Genomic DNA, 25,079 nt, shown 5'->3' with positions numbered 1-25,079 from the left:
CTATACAGTCTTGCTTATGGGCAGCTCCTTTACTAAAAAACACTTTGATATCTGTTTATCCTACATATCAATATAATCTTCCTTTTGCATCAGATAATGTATGTAATCCTAATTTGAGTGAGTAGTAATTTTTACCAATTGAGTTCCAGTTCAGAGAATTCAGTGCATCAAAAAAGAGAGAAGAAACCACTCCCTCTGATCTGGAAGACCCGCTCTGTCATGATGCAATTGATTCTGTGTAAGAAAAGGGCAGTCCCAATAAAGGCATGGCAGGAAAGATTAAAATTCCAGGATATCAACATCACTCCTGAAACAGATTCTGCAATGTAAGTGTTGCTTCACATGTTAAGATTCTTTCCTTTCCTTACCCATAAGATACACCTGTTAAACCTGTGGCATTTGGAATACATACAAACCCACCTTATATTTTCTTTAGGGAAAAAATTGCAGTGGTTTACCCCAAAGATTCTGTGAATTGTTAATTTCGTAAAGATGGCAAGAATTCCCTTGCCAAAGATTAATAGCTCATTCATTGTACCAAAGTGCTTTGGTGGATAACTGTGGCCATACAAGAGTTGTCTCTTTACTGTAGGTGGACATTAAGAGTCAGCAAAGAGTGCCAAGAACTATCAATGTAATCCTAATGCATGTTTACTAGGCACTAAGCCCCACTTAATTCAATGGCTCTTACTTCTAAGTCAACATGCATTTGATTGGGCTGTAGGAGAATAATCTTGTTTAATGAGGAATATCAATGCACATTCATTAATATCCTATTTTAGATGTTCAGGAGTTCAGCACTGGGGAAAAAAAGATTCTGGGCTGTATCCTGAAGACCTCAAACTCCAATAAATGCTACATGCTCATGTGAATTTGCTAGAGAATATGTTCCACTAAAACCAGTGGAACATTCTTCAAAGTATTTCCTTGTTATTTGATACAAGAATTATGCTAACCCAGGCTTTAGCAACGTAGTGTCCCCCAGATGTTCTGGAGTGCAACTCCTATTAGGGCTGATGGTCCAAGGCATTTGGGGGACCCAAGGTTAGCAAGGGCTGTGCTAATCATTTTCCAATGCACAATACTGCTGTCAGGCCATTGATGGTCTAATATTCAAACACTTTCACTCAGGTTTTAAATGAAACATTGCTCAAGAACAAGATATATACATTACCTGATCTTTCAAGTTCTTGCCTAAATCTTTTACATCTTTCATGTTAATTGCATTCTTTCCTCCCTTTTCCTTGCCCTTCTTCTTGTTTTTCTTTTTGAACAAGCATTTCTTACACAGACAGAAACAGCAGGTAAGGACTAATAGGATTGCAACTATGGCTATGGCTATTAAGGCCCAAGGTGGCACTGTGAAGAGAAAACACACACAAAGACACAGAACAAAGTTTCACACTGTTAGTAAAAGATTAAGAGAAAAGGAACAAAGCAAAGAGAGTCTGCCTTTAGAAAATATATCTAAAAAACAATTACATCTCCTAAACAAAAGAACTCCAGATTTCGTACACTTCTCTTTTATACTTCACCTCATGCAAATAAAGTTCATATAACAAAAATATGAATTATCTGCACAAACCAGTAGGAGACTGCTGTGGGTAAACAATTGCCTTTCTATAGTTTGCCAGGTCCCCTGGGCTTCTAACTATGCTTGTTGTGCTGAAGGAATTATTCATTGCTGGCTTTAAAATCACCCCTTTAACCCACCTTGCATTATGACCTGGTAAATCAAGCTAGCTTCGAGTCAGCAGGAGCTGGCTGGGTACTTGTCTCATTCAGAGCTTCAGAAAACAAGTGCATGTGTTCAACACAGCCAGATATAATGAGCAACATTTCTCCACTTGCTGCTGCCTTTTCTTGACAGTGACTCAGATGCAGGTCAAAGTCGTCAGCGAACACTAGCCAAGGGCGATGATTACCCAATTCAAAGAGATCTATGTTGTTAGCATTCATATCTTCCCGATGCTCTTCATGTTTTAATGCTAAACACACACATGTGCTTGCGCACGTGCACAAGTCTACTTCAATAAATCAGAAAATCCTAAGCATTCAGTTTATCCATTCAAAATGGATATCCAGGCAGTCACTGCTATAACGCAAAACAACATTCACAGCAACCGTGATGAAAAAATTCATTTGATTTCAGCAAGGATCAGAATCAAAACCAGCGAAGATCCTGTGATGAAAAAGTCAATTATATAACTAAACTTTGGTGTGATCACTATAATAACCTTTTCTATATGGCGATTAAAATTTCATTAAAATCTTGTAAAACAGGATTTAAGAAAAGCAGCCGTGTTTGCTTCCAGAGATGTGCCCAGCCCATCAGATCTGCGATATATTCTGCCAAACAACTTACACAGAAGTCTCTATGATTATGTTTCACAAAACGGAAGGGTGAATAGAGCCTGACAGGTGGTGCTAGTAAATTACAAAAAGAAAATGGAGCAGATAGTGAAAACGAATGACAATTAACTGCTTAAAGTAATGAAGATGAACTGAATGCATGATAACAAGAAGCTGTATCAAAAGAAATAAATGGCACAGCCACCCACACTAATTTCTAACATGAGAGGTCCTGGGATTCAGGCTTGTTCAAAGATCATACCTATAAGATTGTAGACTTTGGCTGTGTCTTTCCTTCAGACAACCTAAGGCTGAATCCTAGAAATTCTGGGGCTCAGGCTTGCATCAGATTAAATCTAGTTCTTGATGCAGTACAATTATTTTCATTTATCTGTTTCTTGATGAATCCATCCTCCTATCATCTGATGACAGAGAAGACTTTTATGGAACACAAGTTATCTGTCCATCTTCCATTTTCCTATTTTTGGGGAATTCAAGATGGCTGTTTCAGTAATACTACACAAGAAATGGGTGGGGATAAATTGGTGTAGATGCAGATTGTGGCTGTCAGGTGTGCCGAAATATTTTTCACAGATTTTTTCACAGTCGGGAAGAGCCCATATGACAAAGAAGGCTTACCATCTTATTATTTTTTGCTTAAACCTAATGTTTCCCAGCTTCTGTGGAAAACACCATTGCTACTAAACGCCACCAAATAAGCCAGTCTCATTGTATCCTGAAAACAACAGCAGTGGCAGAGGTGGGTTTCATGAATGCCTGTGAGGATTGAAGTTAGTCACAGGGAGTTGTATTCAACTAAGTCCTACTCAAAGGAGACACATTAATCCTAAATTAGTCATGTACTTATGCTAGCCTGGATAGCTCAGGTTGTGAGAGTGTGGTGCCGATAACGCAAAGGTCGCAGGTTCAATCCCCGTAAGGGACAACTGCATATTCTTGCATTGCAGGTGGTTTGACTAGGTTCCCTTCCAACTCTACAATTCTATGATTCTATGTCCATTAACTTTGATGGTTCTACTCTGAGTAGGACTAGCACTGAAATCATCTCAGTGGAAATTAAAGCTTACCTGTGAATAAATCCTATCAAACTCAATAAAGTCCTATCAAACAGGTGGGGCTCTGTTGCTCTCCCAGCTTCCCACCACTGCAGGTCACTGCCACATACCAAAAGGAGGCCAGCCAAGGCAAGGGGACTTTGGGGTGAGCTCCTTGAGCCTCAACCCTCCCTCCCTCCTCTTGGTAAGTGGCCTCCAAGGAGACATGCATAGGATTGTTCTGCTAAGTGTGACTACCTTGCTCTGGATTCAACCAAAAATGTTTTAAAATATACACTTATTATACCTAATTGATTTTCTCATCATGGAGGATTGCCTTTCAGTTCTTTTATCAGCCTCATAGATATTCTTTGAATTCTTTCTTTCCACTTATTTGTCCACATGCTTCTTGAACTGTGATGACCAGAGGTGAACACAGTTGCCCACAGTATGCTTTCACATACAACTTTTGCGATAAGTAAGTTGCTGCGTCATGCAGACAGAAGACGCGTTGACATAATTGGAAAAATATGTACAGAACTAGACCGCAAAGTTACTCCAATCATGCTGATTTAATAGTAAGTCCTGCCAAGATCAATGAATTTAATTCTCCATAAGCATGTGGGTGTTATATGCATTTGAAATCTCTTCCCTGGTGTTGAGAAATGCATGCATAATTCCATAAGAATGTCTCATACAAAGAAGAGAAATTGGAAGTTGCTTGGTAAGAGATTAATGCTATGAAACTTATGACAGCATATCTTTCTTAGGCAGAAAGCTGTCTGACATAAAAATGTACCAATCGTGTGGGCTTAGCCAGCTGCAATTGCTACTGCCTACATGATTTGTTCCACATTACACAGCAATATCAGCTCTGAATTAATCTAAGCTCCAAACGCCAGCAGATGAACTAACTTCAGCTCAAAGGCACAGCAGCCCAGAATACATTAAAGGACTACAAACCATACCTGCTGACCTCATTATTAAAAGCCAAAATCCATGTTTGCCCAAATTGGATTCCAGTAATCATATTTGACTAGCCAAATTGTTGAAAAGCTACACTGATTTTTGTCATACCTTTTCTTTCCTGAGAGAAGAACTGTTGGTGTTGCATCAAATCACTTAGGAGCCAGATGTGTGCCAGTTCATCTCTAGCAAAATATTATGGCACAAATGGTTTGTTTCCAGTGCTCGGAATGAACTAGTTCAGCCGAACTAGTTAAAAAAAATCTCTGAACTACACCTGAAAGTGGGTCCCAAAATTGTTGGGTGAATTAAGTTCACTTTGAGGTAGAACTCTAAATGGCTGTAGTTCATCTTCATGTTTCATCATGCGCGCACACTCCATAGGAGACCTCGAGTCTTATTAAGCCAACTTCTATAAAGAAGGCGAGAAAGTAAAGGAGATAATGTTCTTTGGCTTGTTAAGCAGATATGGAGGTGCTGGTGTCATGAAGGATGATTAATCACTTAATCACACAATCAGAAAGAAGGAATGTTAGATATTTCCTGTATCTTCCCTGCTAAAAACATTCGGTATCTTCCAAAAGGAGCAGTTTGCACTGAGAAATAACAGGCACAGGAACGAAGTGAATGGCACATTGTGTGGTTGGCACAAATGAAACAAAGAAAACATTTTCTATTATGGAAATACAAAGATGGTGAAAGCTTTATCTGCTTTCATTCTGTCTGTCTGTGGCCCATGATGTACTTTTGAACCATATACTTCAGTACAGCAGTTTGTACCGTGTGAATTGCTGTTTATTGTTTACCAAGGATGAACTTTTAATGAACTTTTAATGAACTGTTAAACATGAATTGGATGAACTTGAACGGAACTAGGTAGTTTTCTAAAGGGACAAACTGGAACTGGAACTAGTTCTTTTTTGGATGATCTTGAACTAGAAGCAGTTCCTTTTTAAAATGAAATTTCCAAGAACTGCTGGTTTAAGATTATTATCACATGTGACCCCACCCCAAATGTTTAAATGACTACTCCTAATGGCTTCATATAGACACCTTAGCCTCTTCTAGGAAACAGTATGAAAAGAGGATTGGGATTGCACTTTGAGAACCAGAATTTGGTGGAATAGTGGGATGCAAATATACCAAATAAATAATACAAAGTTGCAATCACAACAAGTAATTTGATGCATATTATTTGTAAGAACAACAACAAAAGCTATATCCAGTATGGTTTCACTCATCCTGCAATCCAGATCACTATGAAGAATAAAGGTCACTAGGTTGACAAAGCAGAAGAATGACAAAAGACTTTGATGCCTGGTGTTGAACAATGCAACTTCCTAAATTGCCTTGCTATTGTTGAGTGCTTTTGTAAGCTTTACAGCAAAGAATGAGTTATAAGTGAGGTTTTGATTTGAGTATGTCTATGGATCGAAAATGGAAGCTATGAAATACTTACGCAACTGAGACAAGGGGAAAATTCTATTAGATGAGTCCTGGTCTGCACAAAACCTAGACGTCTGATGTAAGAAATGTGTTCTATTATTCTTTGGGGAAATAAATTATATCTCTATAACTATCTAATCTATCTGTCCATCTATCCCTGTCCTATACACACAATAAAGCACCTAAGTGTGAATGTCTCCCTTGCCTGGTGTTTTCAGCTATTTCATGCTGCAAAGATCTCTTAGGCTGCAACCATGATACCAGGGGTGCTCTGCACACAAAGAAACCCATTTCCAGGGTGCATTTGAAGTTAATGGCCAAGTTGCTTTCCTTTCCTTTCTAGACTCCCATTTAACAGCATTATGATGATGATGATGATGATGATTGATTGCTCACTTCAGCTTTTCTGCACAAAAAGCATGATTTCTGATTGGCTTGGTAGTAGCACAGTAATGGTCATTAACTTCCTTGCAGGACCACTGCCAAGGTGATAAATAGATTTCGTTTGCATTAGCTTCTCGAGACCAAAAGCATCATTTGATCTCATTAATAGAATCTAATCAAATCCAAAGTTGCATCACCCTTAGAGCACAACAACCAATTTTCATAGACTAACAACTGCTCGCTGCTTTTTTCTTTTATTTAGTTTTTAGAAAAATGCAAATTACATAAGGATAGCAGAAAAGTAATAAATATCAATGAGATAGGATGTGAAGCTGTTCCCTCTTTCTTCCTGCATTTCTTTGGTGTTACGTAAAATTGATTTTATTTGTACAAAGGGAATTGAGTGCTTTATTTCACAAATAATCCATTAAATTCTGCTTGTCTTACCACAAGAAAAGAGAACACCAACATAATCTGATGGAAGGAAAACTCTGAACCTAAACCTCCCCTGCCTTGCAGAACATCTTCAGGAGAAAAAAGGGCTAAGGAGTAAACCCTACACTAATTTGGAGTGGAGTCCGTAAGGTGGTCAGATGACTTCTTGTATGGCTCCTTCCAGCAATTCCTGCAGTACAGCTGGTGCCAAATGCATTGCTTTCTTTTTCTTTGGATCACATTAGTAAGCCAGAGAGCAGAGTTGTGTCGTCTGGGCAGCCCAGAACGTCCACAAACATTGCTCTGGCTTGTGCCCTGCAGACATCATTTTGGTGCTGTTAACGCAGCAAAAACAATGCAGAAGACAGCAGTTATGAGTTATAAGCTCAACCTGATAGGTATAAGGTATGAGCACTAAGTGTTGTCTTTGGAAGAGATCATAATGTCTCACTGGTCAGCTACCACCCACCTTAAGCTGGGCAGTGTCCAGTCAATCAAGTGTTGACCCGCCACTGTCCATCTGCTGCAATGGGTGCTTGGAGCTCAGAGTATCACTTGGCAAGTGGACCGAAGAACAAAAGGAGAAACAAACCCTAGGAGGCTGGAACATCAGGACCATGTGTCCTGGCTTTTCTACTGTGGCAGGTCAATGACTCATGGATGATGGCCATCATAGACCATGAGCTGAAAATGGTCAACATTTTAATTGCTGCTTTACAAGAGACTAGACTCATTTTGAATGGCAGCTTCGAAGAGAAGAACTACAAATTTTTCTAGCAAGGAGGGAATCCGGAGCAACCACATATTCATAGTGTAGGCTTAACAGTGAAGAACTCTCTTCTGTCTGCAAGAGAACCACCAACCGAAGGCTCAGAACGCTTGCGTTCCCTCCACCTTTCATCTGGTTAACAAATTGAGTGCCTACACTCCCAATATGTGCTCTGACATACAGACCAAGGACCAGTTCTACGCACAACTAGACCAGAATTTCAGAATGGTCCCAGCCTGTGAACACCTATTCCTGCTGGGAGATTTCAGTGACAGAGTTGGGGTGATCATCACACATGGGGCAACAGCATAAGTCACTTTCGTATTGGCAGCAGATAAAGGCTGCTTGATTTGTGCTCACATCATAGCCTCTGCATCACGAACACATTCTTCTCTATCAAGACAAAACAGCAACTGCCCTGGGGACATCCAAGGTTAGGCAACTGGCACCAGATGGACCTGATTGTCACCAGACAACTGGCACTGAACTGTGATCATGACTGCTGAACCTGATCATGACTGCTAAAAAATGCATTTTTTGTGTTCCCATTCTATATATCAAAGGAGAACGTGGCACCTGTTTCTATTATTATTGCACATCTATGATTTTTGCTATCCCACAAACTACTGTATAACAATATCTAGTACCTCCAAAATATATTTGCTTGTCCTTCTTGAAATTATTTGAAATACAGCCATAACACTTTGTCAAGAGTAGTTCAGAACTGGTTGACACTGGAGATCAATCTCCTCTCTCTCTCTCTCTCTCTCTCTCTCTCTCTCTGGTAATGTAAGGTTAGTGGTTAATCTGCATTACAACTGGTCACTGTGCATGTTCATCAGGCTTCATCACAAATGCACAGATAACCTGTCCAGATCAATATAAATACCCTCCATCAGGCCTTAAGAAATGTGCATATATCACCTGAACCTTGTACATTCTCCAACGAATGAGCATAATCTCAAATGGCTCAGTAGCTGAAATAAAATTAATTTGTAAAAATCCACTCTCTTAACCAACATATAGAAACAAACTGCAAACAATGGGTCAAACCGAGTCAGTGGAAATGACAGTCTTTCAACTCTGCAATGCTAATTACACCTCTGACTACAGTGGTACCTCGGGTTACATATGCTTCAGGTTACAGACTCCGCTAACCCAGAAATAGTACCTTGGGTTAAGAACTTTGCTTCAGGATGAGAACAGAAATTGTGCTCCAACGGCGCAGCAGCAGCAGCAGCAGGAGGCCCCATTAGCTAAAGTAGTGCTTCAAGTTAAGAACAGTTTCAGGTTAAGAATGCACCTTCGAACGAATTAAGTACTTAACCCAAGGTAACACTGTGCTTTGAAAGATGGCTAAGAATTTATGAATTATCTGGGGCACTATACACTAATGCCACTGTAAAACATTTAGATTTATCTAACATGAACGTGGTTTATTAATTAATTACTGTAAGGGTAGATACAATATTAGTATTTATTGGTTTTCTGCAGTATGACTTAGCATGACTACAATCCTAATCATATTATATTCTCTTAGCTAACGAGACATTTGGAACTTCAGCTGAGTGTTGGATAGTGGGATACAAGAATATCAATAATGCTTATTCATGGATGAAATACTGTCATGGAAACATAAAGTTTTGAGAATTACATTGTACTTTGTTTTGATTTATGATGCATGCAAATGTAGATATATTTACTAATCTTACTAATGGCAGGAAGAGAGACAGAGAAAGGAGGAGAGAGAATGTTGCAGAAACTTATTGACTTTTTGAAGGGATTCAAAAATAAAACTAAAACCCCCCAGTTCTGCCTAAAGAGCCCATCACAGATATAGAGGGTCACTTGACAGTCAGTGCTAAAGCACAATTTGTGTTAAATAGCTCTTAGAGAACATACCATTTAACTTTTCACCAACACAAGTAGACACTATTTCCTACTTCCGTATTTCAGCAAGTGAGTACCGATGGATTCAAGGGATAATTTCAGCATCACCAGTAGCTGAATCTGTCAGATTTTGTTCATAAGAGGAAATAGTTTCTTGTCCAGACTCATTTAGTATTGAAGGATAGGAACATAATGTTTGCTTCTGCACTCTGGGACAGTCTATCACAGCAACAAAATCTGACAAGGTCCATTTCCAGTGTTTTCCTTCAGCACCATCTGTTTCGTATTGGTGATCTCTATGGATTAGCTGCGAAGGCCATATAACTGCATTCAGGGGAATACTTTTGCCCCAAACTACATTGAAATAGCACATTCTACTGAAGAGGTAGCCAAATGTTTGTAGCAAACTACAAAAAACAAAAAACAAGCCAGCACCTCCCTTTGTTCACATTTGAATGTAATTGCTTGCTTCTTTGTGGGCTGTATTTTACTGATTTTTATTATATTTATATGCTAACTTAAACCTTGAAAAGGTGTAATAAAAATAATTAGCATTTAATACCCCCCAAATCCACAAGGTTTAACAAGTATGTGACAAGATGAGATACTGGCAACTGCTTAATATCTATTGAAAACAACAAGAACAACACCAATGTTCAGGGGAGAGAGAACACTAGACACCATCTATCTCTTGAGTCCTGTCAGATTATCATATTGCTATTTCTGCAAAGACCTTATTTTTCCCACAGCATTACAAAGCAACCCTGGATCTTGCTTTGAGCAAAAAACATCAGACAGCAGTCGATGCACTTTTTAAAAAAGCTGTGAAGAATTAATATTGGTTTGCAAGCCTTCTTCCTTTTCCAGTGATCTCCCAAAAGATTCATAGTTGAATTTCACTAGTTTGTTAAATCTGTGCTAGTTATTGGTTAAATTAAAAAGATAGATAAAACAGTTGAGTACGTAAAGCCTGATTTTTAATAATCCCAGTATGGATTAATTTTACATTGTATACAGATCACTTATGAAGTGGTAAACTGGGGAAAAAACATTTTAAACATATAAAATGCCTCTTCTATCTGCCACTGTTGACTTTTATAGTGTTCTTCAATGTACTGAGAAATCAATTTCTTTTCACAGGAATCCTGTAAAGCAGGCTAGGCTAATAGAGAAATTTGTCCAATTAGATCCTTGGGTCAACTTCATAGCTGAGCAGTGACATGAAGCAATACTAAAACTCACAAACAACCAGATCCAGAAATCTTTGTCCACAATGAGCTGCATACACATGCATGAATTTTCTGATTCTCATATATATATATATATATATATATATATATATATATATATATATGCAGTCATTTAGCAGAGATCTATATAAGGTACTTTGGGAATCTTTGGGTGGAAAAGAGACCTATACGTTCCAAGATAGAAATAAAGACATATCTGTGAACAGCACCACATGAGGCCTTTTGAAGTGATCAAAGGCATATATAAATGTTCTTTTAAAAGAGACAGGGTGTGTGGGGGGGAACCTTGTGCTTGTGCATTTTTATTTTGTATCAAATATGTAAATTGTATACCTTATATTGCATTTGCATTTTGTAATACATTCAGTATTTTATATTGTTGTCTATTGTATTTTTGTTTCGTAAGCAGCTCTGAATTTTATTTTATTTTTTAGAAAAGTGGGGTATAAATATTAAATCTAATATGGAAGTTCATTGTGAGGTTAAATGAGAGAGAAACTGTGTGAAGTAATCTGGGCAATTAAAAGTTCTACAGATATGGCAATACCCATGTGCTTTACTGTAACAGGATTGAATTAATTAAAATTACTTGTGATCAAGATCAAGCAAAACTGTATTGTTTGTATATGACACAAAGGACATTAGATTAAGGATGGTTTTGGAGCTGAACATTTGACATCATTTTTAAAAAAGAAAAACTTCAATTAACTATTCAAACTACCCACAAATTAAAACTATCCAAGGAGCTTCAAAATCTCACCAGCAGTTCCTCGCTGCCTTAAAATGTTTTTACTCACAAATTAAGAGGTATGGGACCACCATACAGGTCATATGGTTATTAAGCTATTTACTGCTTTACCATGCCTTCAGTGTTAATACTGACAGCTTTTTTAAAAAAAGTACTGTCAAGTATTTTCCCCATCATAATGACAGAAACAGAAAATAGCATCAGCATTAAGGACATAAGGGTGACATCACAGATGAATATGCTACCATAGTGTGCATGTGTTAATGGTTTGGCTCATGTCTTCTGTTCATGTACAAATCTCAGTGCAATGATGATCCTGGAAAGACAAATTACAGTGGTACCTTGGGTTAAGAACTTAATTCGTTCTGGATGTTTATTCTTAACCTGAAATTGTTCTTAACCTGAAGCACCACTTTAGCTAATAGGGCTTCCTGCTGCCGCCGTGCAATTTCTGTTCTCATCCTGAAGCAAAGTTGAGGTAATATTTCTGGGTTAACGGAGTCTGTAACCTGAAGCATATGTAACCCGAGGTACCACTATATTTATGACTACACTGAGGACCTTTTTTAAAAAAATAAATAAGTAACACATGATCATGTGGAAATGTCACTGGTGAAAAACAAAAACATCACTATTTTGTACTGATGCCACACCGGTACTTTAATAGATCACCTCCTAGATGTCAATAGATATGTGCAAAGTTTGGATCTTGTTATTGTTTCATAACACAGTTGCCTTTAGTTTAAAGTAGGAGGCAAATGGCTCTGAATAATAAGTATCCTTCTTAAATAAATTAGCACTTATCTACGTTTCTGGAAGCACATTTATTTTCCAAGACTGTTTCTGCTAGCTTCAGATTTTATTGATTGCTATTTTCCCCTTATGTTCACTTTCTCTTGAAAGTTATGTTCGTCTCGTTTTTATTTCTTCATGCTTCATAAACTCCATTTTTCTGCTGCTCAGTCTATTTCTCCTGTGGTCAACATTCTGGGTTCTGAAGTGATTCAGAATTAATTGCTCATTACTGTTGATGCTACAGGTTTCAAAGAATTGTTGATTATCTCTAACAAAGTTTCTATTAGTGCATAAGAAACTGTGCAGCTGCTTCTTTAGTTAATGTCAGTGTGTTTGCCAGAAAAACTAATGTCCTGGGTTTTTTTGTTCCAAGAGTAATTATGCTTATGCCTGCTAGTCTTATCAGCTATTTAATTCTTTTAAAATTTAATTTAATTTAAATTTTACATCAGTTGATCACACAGGATTGGTAAATTTACTTTCATTTCTGCTGCTGGATTAAAAAATACTCATAAGAGAAGTCACTACTTAAGTCTTCAACACCTGCTTTCAAAATGAGCTGCTAGGCAAGGCTCATTGTATAGACCCTAGAGAAATGGGAGGAATACTATCAGAGTGTGTCTTCATGTATTCAGGACTGTAGAACTGGATTGTGAACCCTGGGGCCAAGAATCTCACCTTCTTTTATGGTCTTAGAGTGAATTTGCCTGGTGGGTGGAGAAAAGAAGGGAAGTTTTACACAGATGGATTCTGACAAAGCTGCAAACTCTTCAAATGGGGTTAATGAAATTTAAGGAGGACTAATGTAGTGAAGTTTACTCAGTAAAAACAAAAACAAATGCTCTAGCAAAAGATGGATAAAAACTAGCTGAGCAATAGCCCTTCTGGGAAAAGATTAAGATGTTATACCAGATAAGAAACCTGAGTCAATAATGTGATATGGCTTTAAAAGCTAATGCTATTTTAGGTTTTGTGTCAACAAGAGCATCATGGTGAACTCTCCAAACTTAAAGCACTGCTCTGCTCATCAGTACATTTCAAAAACCATCTTGATGAGTTGGAAACCTTCATGTTAATTAGCTGGAAATTCTGTGAACCATTCTGATGAAGGGTGGTATATAAATCTAAATAAATACATAAATAAAATTCTTTATCAAAGATGATAAAGAATTTAGGAGGGGAACCCAGTGAAGACCAACTAAAAACAAACAAACTCTGAACATATGGAGCACTGATCTTCAGCTGCTGGGATGGATCCATGACTCAGTCATCACAACCTGTCCCAAGGTGGGTTGCAACAGCAGCACTATCACCAACCACCTGCATAAAACGAGGCAGCTATAACTGGACCCAATACTCCAGATGCAGGCTGACCAGCACAGCATAGAATAGAACATTAGTCTTGCTTAGGTGAAGACATAAAGTGTGTAGGAGGCATCAGGGTGTACATGCTGGAACTGCCTCCCAACATTCCTAGCCCCACCTGCTGCACCTCTGACCCTTCCTGCATTGAGGGGGCTTGAGAGTACTTAGAATATTCCCCACAACCAGGAGCCTGGATAATGCCAAGTTCCCAGTTGTGGGGAAGCTTCTAAGCTTATTCAGCATACATGCCCCCTTCAGACCTTCCCATGTAATTTGGGAAAGTCAGGGGTGGAACAGGACTGTTGAGGGCAGGTCCAGCACATGGACCCAAACAGGAATGCAGATGCTGGCAGCATGCACACATGACCTTTGTCCTCTACACACTCTTTTCCTCATTGTGTTCTTTGAGTTCTTGAACAGGACTCATTACTTCTCATGATCAGGGCAGTATGCCTCTTGTTAATGCAGACTAAGGTTGCTTTCACTTTTTCAGTAATTGGAGTAGGGGGCTTACTGGGGAAAGTGACAGCAACAGACTCTTTCTCTGGTACAATTTCGCTGTCATTGCAAGCAGCAAAGCAGCTCCTTCCGTTGACACTGTGGGCACCATTGCACGCCACAAATCCTTTTGAAATGACATCACGACCCAATGTGCCACTGTTCCAGGAGCATATGCTATGCTAGAATGGTGCTCAGGAGGCATTTCCCATCCACAGTGCCTCTGAAATGATGCAATACGATTTCCGCTGTTATTTGCAGTGGCAGCAGAACCATCTGTAGGGAAGAATGAAGGTGTTTCCCCACCACGACTTTTCCCAGTAAACCAGGCCACCAGAAAAGGACAATATTTTCTCCCCAAAGTCTGCATCGAAGCTTTGTCCCTCTCATCCATCCCCAGCCATCTGATACTTGCCAGCGAAGTTCAATATAATACTTTTAGTTCAGTGTAATTCAAGGATTGTTGAAGGCTGTACCCCAGGACCTGCTTCTCCTGGGCCTTATTAGATACTCATACACAGAAATGTATTTTTTTAAAAAATCTGGGTCATGTTGGAAGACATGCCTAAACCAGAAGAACCTTAGGCATAAAAGAACCCCAAAACAACCCGAGCAATGAATTGAAAGAATGCCTGCACAGCGTGGGAGAAACAGTTGTTACATTACACTAACAAACTGCTCATTTAACAGAGCTGTGATGGGTTGGAAGGTGGGGGGTTCACAAATGTAGCAATGGCCATCAGGGAATATTGCCCTCTGCGTGAGACATAAAACCAATGTCCTGAAGAGCATGCGGTCATTAAAGAAGCCACAGAACCTTTTCGCCAGCAATGCCCAAGTGCCATTAAAGTAAATGGAAAGACAGTGAATTGCTTTAGTGGGAGCTTGATTGGTCTTGGTTAGGGATCTGGCCAAGTTCCAGACAAAGAAATTGCATCATTCCTACCTAAATTCTTCCTGCTGTTTCAAATGGAAACAATTAAGTCATAGGGGGGAAATATTGACTGTAACAACTTTCTGTCTCTTTGATACCAAAACGCGATGGGAAAGATGTTGTCATTAATGAGGCATGGGGCCTGTTAGGATGAAATTTGGTTGTACCACTACAAAAATGGAAAGGAGGAAGTATGCCCTGATATATTATACAGACAGATATGCGCAATGCTATTTTTCTGGAAGAAGAGGTGCCAGAACTCACCCTGAAAACCTCCCTGGTTCTATTAGAATGGCAATGGCATCTACCTGAGAGGTGCCAGAACTGAGTTCTGGCTGAAAAAAAGCCCTGGATATGCAACTAACCTATGTTACTGTCCCTGTAGGATGGCTAGCTACCAGGGAGAATGCTATGCACTCATGTCCTGATAGTGGGCTTCCCATAGTCATGTGGTTTGTCATTGTGAAAAGAGGGTGTTGGAATAGATAATTCTTTAGTCTGATATAGCAGGGTTCTTCTACTGTTCTCATCTGTTATTTTTTCTTACTTTAAAAAGATGACAGCTCTATTAATTGCAAGATAGCTGTATGTTACCTCCAGGTATCAGAGGCAATATGAATACTAGTTGTTGGGAACATGAGTGGAAGAGTGCTTTTTCTCTTACTTCCTGACTGGGCTTCCCACAGGCATCTTGCTGGTCACTGTGGAAACAGAATATTGGACCAGACAGGCCTTTGGTTTGATCCAGCTTGACTCTTCATATGTGCTAACATGGTAGTTTGCACTGTGGAGTAAAGAGGCCACAGATCATAGGCAGGATTGGAACTGCTTTCATACCATCACCTTCCGGAGGCAAATTCCTCAGTCTGCCGTGAAACAAAGGGGAGAAGAACTGGAGTACATTGAGTAGAGTTGTTCCAAATTTGGTTGTAGGTATGAGCTGTTATTGGTTATATACTGTAGGAGAAATGGGGGTTCCCACTTGTTACAAAAGTGAAAATGGATCACTGATTTGATGCCTACAGGCCTACATATAGCCCAGCTTTAAAATTAAATTAAAAGGCATATGATTGACAGGCAAAAGAAAATTCCTTTCAGGTAAACAGGAGGTAAGGTGGTGAGAGCTGTTTTATTTAGGCTCCAATCCTATGCACACCTTCATGGGAGTAAATCCCTCAGAACTCAGTGGGGCTTACTTTCAGAGTAGTTGGGTCACCATGGGAACAAATATAGAAAGGGACAATTCACTACTGTAGCCCTTGCCAGCTCTGGCTGCACTAGATCCATAAGGTGGTGAAATGTTTTCTCCAAACCTCTAATGACTAGTTATTCCTCTTTGTGGTATGGACACTGAGGAATTTGTACATTTTATGACAATACTGCATTTATAAACATTCAAGTTCATGAAGATGATGTATATCCCTTCTGGATTGCAGTCTTTATCTTAATAATATTCCAATCATTCCTTCCTATGGGGAGTTGCTTTTTCAAATGATCTATAGGAAGATGTGTGGCGTAATACTGTATACATTTCCATGCCCTGCAAATCTTATAATGTGGGGGACAATCTTAAAGAAGGAATACAGACAAGTCATGTGAGGAAAAGAAGCTCAGTTGTAATTATTAGGACAGCATAATATAAGCTTCAGCAATTTCAAATTCACACATTAATACAGTAATAAAAAAAGACTTTCCATTTTTCCTAGTTCGTCTGCTTCTTCCTCCTTGGGGTGCATTTTATATGCTGGAAGGTGATGTTGCTAAATAGTTTCATACACAGAATCACTGCGGAATTATTTGCATGGCTGGCTCACAATTGCTATCAGTCAAGTCACTTTTGACTTCTTTCTCTGGTGAGCCTTCTTCTTCTTTATAATTCCAAATGCTATGCTTGAATTAAAAGTACTTCAGACATTTTCCTTTCATCTGCTAATCTTTCTCCTAAACCCAATTTTCTGTGAACTAGGAAACCCAACCCAATCTTGGGGACTTAAAGCCCTATCTATCAACAAATGTTTCACAAGACAAGACAGTTTAGAAATTGGCATTCTGGAATAAATGGTTCCATGCCAACTGATTACCATCGCAGACATGTAATCTGAAAAGGATATGCCAGACTGGAAGTTATGAATAGTAAACCTCATGCTGTTTTATGTTTTCCTGACCTCTTTTTCCTTTGCACTTACTTCAAGCCAAACGGTACCCATGTCATATTTGAAATGAAGAGCAGGTTTCTGAACTGAGATATTTTTTGGGGTGGGGGGGTTAAATTGACAAATGGATTTTTGAAAGCTTGATCAGAGTAAGGTAAACAGAAACACAAAAAAGAAAAAAAAGAAGGAAAGGTAATTCTAAGCAGTAAACGATGTTACAACATTACGTTATGTTAGGGCTTTCCCCCCCAGCCACTCAATTCCAGCATCTCTCATTGCCATTATAAGAGAACAAGGGAGGCATTCACGGTGAGTTCCGGCACCTCTTTTTATAGAAAACTTGGGGCAGCAAACATCCAGGTGTAGTTGAACTCCAGTTACCATCAGCCCCAGCCAGCAAAGTCAATTGTCAAGGATGTTATGTCAAACCAGTTGGCTTACTATTAACTTCTGGACTCAGTTGATGATTCCAGTCTTTGAATTCCCCATGCACATTAGACCTGCGTGGGAATTAAGTTCAATTTCAGAGGCCATGCTCTTGATGCCTTCTCAGGAGATTTGACCAATGAGCACAAAAGGCAGGTCCTTTTCTGTGGTAATGATTCCAGAGCTTTCTCCCAGTTTAAATTAGCCAGCTTTCTGTCTCCTTAACAATAAATTGAACATACCTTTATTTAAATGGGCTTGTTGCCAGCCTTAATGTGTGACATATTTTACCCTTGCTGCAGTAAGGTTTCTATTTTAATGTAAGCATTACAGTGCAACCCCATAGACATTGGGTTGGCCACTGTGAGAATAAGATGCCATGGGCCTTTTGCCTGATCCAGTAGACTGTTATTATATTCTATACATGGTTACCATAAGTAAGTTCTCTTGAGTTCAGTGGGGTTTACTATAGGTGCATTATGTACTATGTTAATTGCTATTAGAAATGTGTTTTATTTGCAATTTGATTAGTTATGTGGGTCCCACACTCTTGTGGGTCCTCTCAGTAGAAGCATTGTATGTATTATATTATTATTATTATTATTATTATTATTATTATTATTATTATTATCATCATCATCATCATCATTATCATTATTATTTATTAAATATCTCTGTAGTACACTTTAGAAGACACTGAGACCAATTAAGTTTTGATAAAGTTTTGCTAGGCTGCTGCCCCTGTCTAAGATAACACTACTAGTATTTAACATTAATTTAGTATGCTAGGCATTGTACTTTCACATGAGAGAATACAGAACACAGAATACCCTTACAAATAACTTTTTTGTTAAAAGGTAGGGTACTTCTGCCACGCTTTCAAACTGAATGTATTAGGCCAATTACTGGATATCACTGCATATGAATAGCCCATAAATAACTCCTGTTCAATTTATTGCACACTGTAACTATAGAACAAGCACATTTTTTCTTTCAAAATACTTAAAAAGAAATGTTCCATAATGTATTATGTACATGAGTTTTTCTAAAAGCTCTTAACTGAATGAGATTCACAGAAGGAAAGAATAAGTTCTTTTACATAAATCACATATTCAGCACCCACTGGAGCTCTGTGCCTTCAAGACATGTGTAGATAAATCGGGTTCTCTCTTAAAGAGGGCATGTATTGTGGTGAGACCTGGACAACCGACACCCTGTGTTGTGGGTGGGTACAATTATTAAGCCACAACACCCGAGTGGTATGTCCCTCGAAGTTGGGTACAATCTGGCCAATGGGATGCAGTCCAAACGATTCGAGAGACCTATTTGTGCCCATGCACGTGACCAGAGCTTCCTTTTTGGGCGCATGCATTTGGAAAACCTACCCACCTCTCCCTACCTTTAGGGCTTGTTGCGCTTGATCTTGCTATGCCGTCGTGTGTCGTGTGTTGTTGGGACAGGGGCATGGCAGGAGTTTTCCCCACTTGACTGATTGGCTGGTGCCATTTGGGTTTCACCTGCTGTGTAGCAAATCTTCACAACTTGTAAGGTTGAGGATAGGTTCTGGTTCAGGTGATAGGGATGGGAGAATGCTCTCACCATCCCTATGTGAAGGACATTCCGTTAAAGGAATCCAGGGACTCGATGGTTTGGTCAACCCCTGAGAGGCAGTTGTGCCCGTGCCTGAGTCCAGGGGAACAGTTGGATGGCAGAGATAGCCTGTTCCCGGCTTTCCGCTTATCCAGGTGTTCACCCTTGGCTGACCTATGCTGGTGCCCTGGGTCAGCGCTACCTGCATGGCAGGGAACTAGTCGAACCAGAGCCTATGCAACCAGTCACTTTCTGTAATCAATAAAGTAGTGGCCTAAATTCTGCCAAAAACCAAACCAACAATTTGAGTCAAGTGTGAATTTATTTAGGGGAAGGTTTCTGCGTCTGAACACACAACAATGTGAATTACACAAACCCAGCACTTGCAGGATCAGAGATTTACTGCCTAGTTCTAATATAAAATACCAATATTTTAAAGTTCAAAATCCCAACTTCAGCCTCAAAAATAAACCAGTGAAGTACATTGTCACAGTTTTCCAGCTGCAAATTTAATTCTCTGCACAATTTAATAGGAACTGGCATAACTTGACATGTTCATAATGCAGCAAAACATTGGCACAGTCACTTTAATAGTTTTCCAGCAATAATCACAGTGAGGTGCTAGAGGAGGTCTTGAGGGTCTCAGGAGACCCTTATTAAAATCCTGTCACAAAAGTAGGCATTCACCACCTATTTGCCAGGATAGGCATTCAATTTTAATAAGCAGATTACTACCTCAGAAATGCTTCAAAACAGGTAGATAATAATTAGTGAGATAAAGTATGTACAGTGTTGCCAACTGCAATGTGATATATAAATGATTTCATTTTCCTATTCATCATCTTATTCTTCTAGTTTCAGGTGCCATCTATTGCAGTGTTTAGATCTCTGGCTGCCCAAGGTAGGGCCTCGTAGATGATAGCAGTAGAATTAGGTGTCATTCTTGTCTAGCTTTTAGTGTCAGCTAGAATGTTCCCAAGACTTTTCAAAAGTGAGCAGTTTGGCTAATGGTTAAGGACTCTCCATTACTTCCCTCCTTTTTAAAAACTATCTTTCTCAGGGCTGTTTTAATTTTGTAACCTGCCCTGGGTGAAGGGCAGATAAATTAGTAAATAATAATAATAATAATAATAATAATAATAATAATAATAATAATAATTTATACCCCGCCCATCTGACTGAGTCTCCCCAGCCACTCTGGGCGACTCCCAATCAAATGTTAAAAACAGTACAGCATTAAATATTAAAAACTTCCCTAAACAGGGCTGCCTTCAGATGTCTTTTAAAGATAGGGTAGCTGCTTATTTCCTTCACATCTGATAATAATAATTGCCTGCTGCAAAGACACAATGACACTCTTTTCTATTCTATATACAAAAGCAGCTAAGATTGGCAATTTTATCTTTTGTAAATATTGATAGTGGGATAGTGTTTTGGGCAAAAAATGCCTCTCCTCCACTTCCATCAGTGGAAGGGTCTGCTGCAACAAAAGCTGTTCCATGAGTGCAAAGGCACCAATTGGATATTACCACTGTTTAAAAGAAAAGCCAAAGACCTTTTTGGACCTTTAACTTTTACATCTCCTTATCCCCTGCTCACTTCTCCATCCTATTCCTCATTAGTAACTCTATGTTCCAGATTTAAGGATGTTGTCCTCCCAATATGGTATAGTTATATTTTATGTACTATTGGAGCTCTGGTTTCCGTCACAGTGTTCCATTGCACCAGAAGAGGTTTAGTCATGCTGGCCACATGATCCGGAAAGCTGTCTGTGGACAAACGCCAGCTCCCTCGGCCTGAAAGCGAGATGAGCACTGCAACCCCATAGTCACCTTTGACTAGACTTAACCGTCTGGGGTCCTTTACCTTTACCTTATTTTTACCTATCCCCTGCTCTCTTCTCCATACTATTCCTCATTAGTAACTCTTTATATATTCCAGACTTAAGGATTTATCCATCCCAACTATTATATTTATATTTTATGTACTATTGAAGCATCTTCCTTTTTGATTTAGATAGAAAACATTAATTACAGGGCCTTCCTATTTAAGAAAAGCCAAGGAATGGCACTTGTTGCTGCAAAACTGCTTGAAAATGTCCTGTGTGGCAGGGGGAAGAAGTATTGGAGTACAACTATTTTGTTGTGGCCAATCAAAGTTGAGGAAACTTGTATGGTCACAGTTAGACACTAATCAGAAACACAACCAGAGTGCATGCATTTGCATAACTAAAGAAAAAACCCTGCACCATTCTTCTTCAGTAGCTTTATAGTAGGCTTCCTCAAACTCAGCCCTCCATATGTTTTGACACTACAATTCCCATCATCCTTGACCACTGATCCTGTTAGCAAGGGATCATGGGAGTTGTAGGCCAAAAACATCTGGAGGGCCAAGTTTGAGGGAGCCTGCTTTATAGCACCACCATGCTTTAATTTTGCAGGTTATTTTATCCACAGTATAAAGATCAACGTGACAAGCCGCCCTGAACATTTAAACTGTCAGCAACAAATGCCTGAACACTCCACTGACAAAACTGGAGAGAAAACTGTAATACCATTACGGGCAAATAAGTGGCTATAGTCTGAACCTACACGGTTAAGTTTTCTGTTGTGCTAATTTATTGCAATTAATGACTTCCTTTTGGGGGGGGAGGAGGGTCCAAACTAAAAACCATACCTTAAAAATTTGCTAGCAATGAGATACAAACTGTGGCCTTTAAAATCCCTTTTTGCTTCTAAAGGGGTAAGGCATATTTCAGCCTATAAACAATCATACCTGCTTTTTGATTTTTATTGACTGAAAAACTGTGAAAAGGGGGGGGGGGCCTCAATTCTTCAGCATCTAATAGCAGATACAGTATTCTAACATCCTTTTGAACCTGCCAGAATTAGCTACAGGTATTTGACTTATTTGTTACTGGATTTGGTTGCAGATAATACCTGAAGTGTGGTGATCCATAAGAAGCTTTCTTTCCATTTCCTTTAGAATAATAATGTGGCAGCTGAGTTATTAACACACAGGCGACTTGAAGAAAACCAATCAATCAAGGCTACTAAAGGATATTTTCCCTGAAATTTTCAGATCCCTTCAAGTTCTGAAGTCACTTCCATTTTGTCACTACTTTATGAAACCTTTACTTGGCCTCAGGTTAGAAAAAGAACCTTTTTCTAGTTTAGTTTAATATTTCTTTCCCACTTTTTTCCCTCTTCATAAAAACAGGCAAGCTTGACTGTTGCAGGAGAGGCTAAATAGTGGTGGTAATAGTGTGGCTTTGAGTCACCAACACTTTTTCTATTCATTCATTATTAGCCTGCTGCATCCCCAACCCTGAAGGTGAGAAAGAACATATTACAAACACCAATCCCTTGCAAATATAAACACTAAATTGTGGACTGCAGTCCCTACAGTGAGGCATAGCCAGCCTTTATAGGTTGGGGGTGGACCAGAGTGAAGCCTGCTCGACTGGCCAGAATTCAAATAGACGGATGGCAGGAAAGCCCGCCAATGCAAGCAGCCAGCCAAGGGATTCCACAACTGGTGGCTGCCTAGCCCCAGTGTTGCTTCCTAGGGATAGGAGCCTGCCATGACAGGCCGCAACAGCTGCCTACCCCATGACTGGCTAAGCAGCCATTCTCATACCACTCTATTGCTGGTGAGCACTAACTGGCTGTGTTGACCACATGTATCCATGGTTAATGTCTTGCTGCGGATGAGCAGATTGCTCCGGCTTTTCTCCTTTGTGTTAGAAGAGTAGGAGTATCCATCAGCTATTGTTGGCTTGTTGTTATACTGAAATAGGAGTCTGACGTTTGCTTCATTCAGAACAAGTCAAGATCAGGAAGCCAAGAAAAGCCTGAGCTACAGATTTGTTTGGAGCAAAATAAAACTTACTGTATTTTTTGCTCTGTAAGACTCACTTTTTCCCTCCTAAAAAGTAAGGGAAAATGTGTGTGCATCTTATGGAGCGAATGCAGGCTGCGCAACTATCCCAGAAGCCAGAACAGCAAGAGGGATCGCTGTTTTCGCTGCGCAGTGATCCCTCTTGTTGTTCTGGCTTCTGAGATTCAGAATATTTTCTTTCTTGTTTTCCTCCTCCAAAAACTAGGTGCGTCTTATAGAGCGAAAAATACGGTAATTCCCAATTCAGACGTAACACTAACTCAAGGATTTTGGCTCATTCCACCTGCTCACTAGCATTGAAGAACGAGGTGGGAGTAGTCTGTACTCCATTAACTTACCTGGACAGGTGACTGGAACCACGTCATGTCATGTAATCATGATGAGAGCCTGGTTCCATGCCTATGTGTTATGTCTGCACCAGTTTCTAAATTTGCTCTTTCCTTCTACTTTTTTTTTAACTTCTTGTTGCAATCCTATTCATGATTACTCACAAGTAAGTCCCACTGTGTTCAATGGGACTTACTCCCTAGCAACCATGCCTAGGATTGCAGCTTTAGGTTGTGTATGTGCTATACCTTTAATGCATATTCAAAACGCACTGTATCATTTCTTTTTTAAAAAAATATTTTATTAAGGGTTTTCTTGTAAGTGTAATGCCTCGTATTTTTTTTCTTCCATGTAACATTTTTACAAATCCGTTTCATTTGTTGAGGCATTAGGGAGAGAAGAAAAAAGAAAGAAAAAGAAAAAAGAAAGGGGGGTGGAGGGAAGGGAGATGGATGGGGTGGGGTCGGGTAGCGGTGTTTCTATTATGCTTAATGTATGTAGAGTTTGGTGTCAGCGTGCTTGTGTTGTTCACTTGTGTTCCTTTGGTGGTGAGAGAGGTTGGGGTTGGCCTAGGGTGTGATTGTTTGTTTGTGATTGGCTGTGGTGATCTTTGTTTTCGTGTGTGAGTGAGGTGGGTGGGTGTTTTGGATCAGGTTAGCCATATTGATTTGTATGCTGTTGGTGGATTATTGTCGTTGTCCTGTTGGGCTGTATATGTGATAAAGGGGAGCCATACCGGGGTGAAGGTGTCTTCTTCTGTTTGTCCCCGTGTCAGTTTCAGTTTATTAGTTAATTTTTCTAGTAGGGCTGTTTCCCATACTATTTGGTACCATTGGTCCATGCTTACTCCTGACAGGTCTCTCCAGTGTCTGGTTATGGTGTTTCTGGCTGCTGAAAGTAGGTGGGTTATGAGTTCTTTGTGGTGTAAATGGGCATTGTTGTCTTGGAAGATGTTTAGTAGGGCCAATTCTGGGGTGAAGTCTAATACTTGCTTAGTTATTTTACATATTTCTTGTACGGCTGTTGTCCAGAATAGTTGGATTTTGGGACACTCCCACCACATGTGGAGGTATGTGCCTGTGGAGGTGCACCCTCTCCAGCATTTTGGTGAGGTTCCTGGGTGTATTAGCGCTAGTTTCCTTGGTGTTAGGTACCACCTGTAGGTGAGTTTCAGTGTGAGTTCTTTCCTTTTCGTTGATATGGATTTAAAGGGGGGTTTAGACCACATTCTGGTCCATTGAGTGGGGTTAATCTCATAGCCTATGTCATTCTCCCATTGTTTTTTGATTGCGTCTAGGGGATTTGCGGGATTTTGGAGTAGTATTTTGTATATTGCGGATACCGTCCCTTTACCGTTTCCCTTTGTTGTTAGGAGGAGGTTTTCAAAGGTTGTCAGGGGCCTAGTTGCTGCTGATTTTACTGTTGGGTTGTTTAAGAGGGCATGTAGTTGGTGTTGTGTTAACCAGGGCATTTGGGTGTCTTCTAGTTTGTCTTGTATTTCTTGTGTTGACAAGGGTTTGTTATTTTTATAAAAGTCTATTAGGCGATATAAGCCTTTGGTTCACCAGGTTTTTATCTGGAGGTTTTGTGCTGCTTGGTGGAATAATGGGTGGTACGCCAGGGGGATTAGTGGGGATGGGGTTGGGGATAGTTTGCCTATTTGTGTTTTCCATGCTTTGAGCATGGTCCGTGTGTACCTGTTAAGTGTTGTGGGAATTTTCTTTAGTTTGTTTGGGAGGAGTGGGTATGTTGTGGTGCAGGTATTTTCAATTGTGTCCCTCTCTAGGTGTACCCAT

At 39.6% G+C, this 25,079-nt stretch overlaps 1 protein-coding gene across 4 annotated transcripts in view; it reads right to left on the bottom strand.

The window, feature by feature from the left end:
* The window catches only part of SYT1 (synaptotagmin 1), a 330,364-nt gene that overhangs the window by 96,260 nt on the left and 209,025 nt on the right, over positions 1 to 25,079 (bottom strand). For all 4 annotated transcript variants that reach the window (XM_053404643.1, XM_053404640.1, XM_053404642.1 and 1 more), the window contains exon 4: positions 1,175 to 1,359. In XM_053404643.1, the coding sequence (XP_053260618.1) occupies positions 1,175 to 1,359 (185 nt within the window). The remainder of the gene's footprint in view (positions 1 to 1,174; positions 1,360 to 25,079) is intronic.

This window comes from Podarcis raffonei, chromosome 10, assembly GCF_027172205.1.
Source record: "Podarcis raffonei isolate rPodRaf1 chromosome 10, rPodRaf1.pri, whole genome shotgun sequence".
Classification (NCBI taxonomy): Eukaryota; Metazoa; Chordata; class Lepidosauria; order Squamata; family Lacertidae; genus Podarcis; species Podarcis raffonei.
The sequence above is the reverse complement of the archived record's forward strand: the minus strand, read 5'-3'. Positions and strand labels throughout refer to the sequence as shown.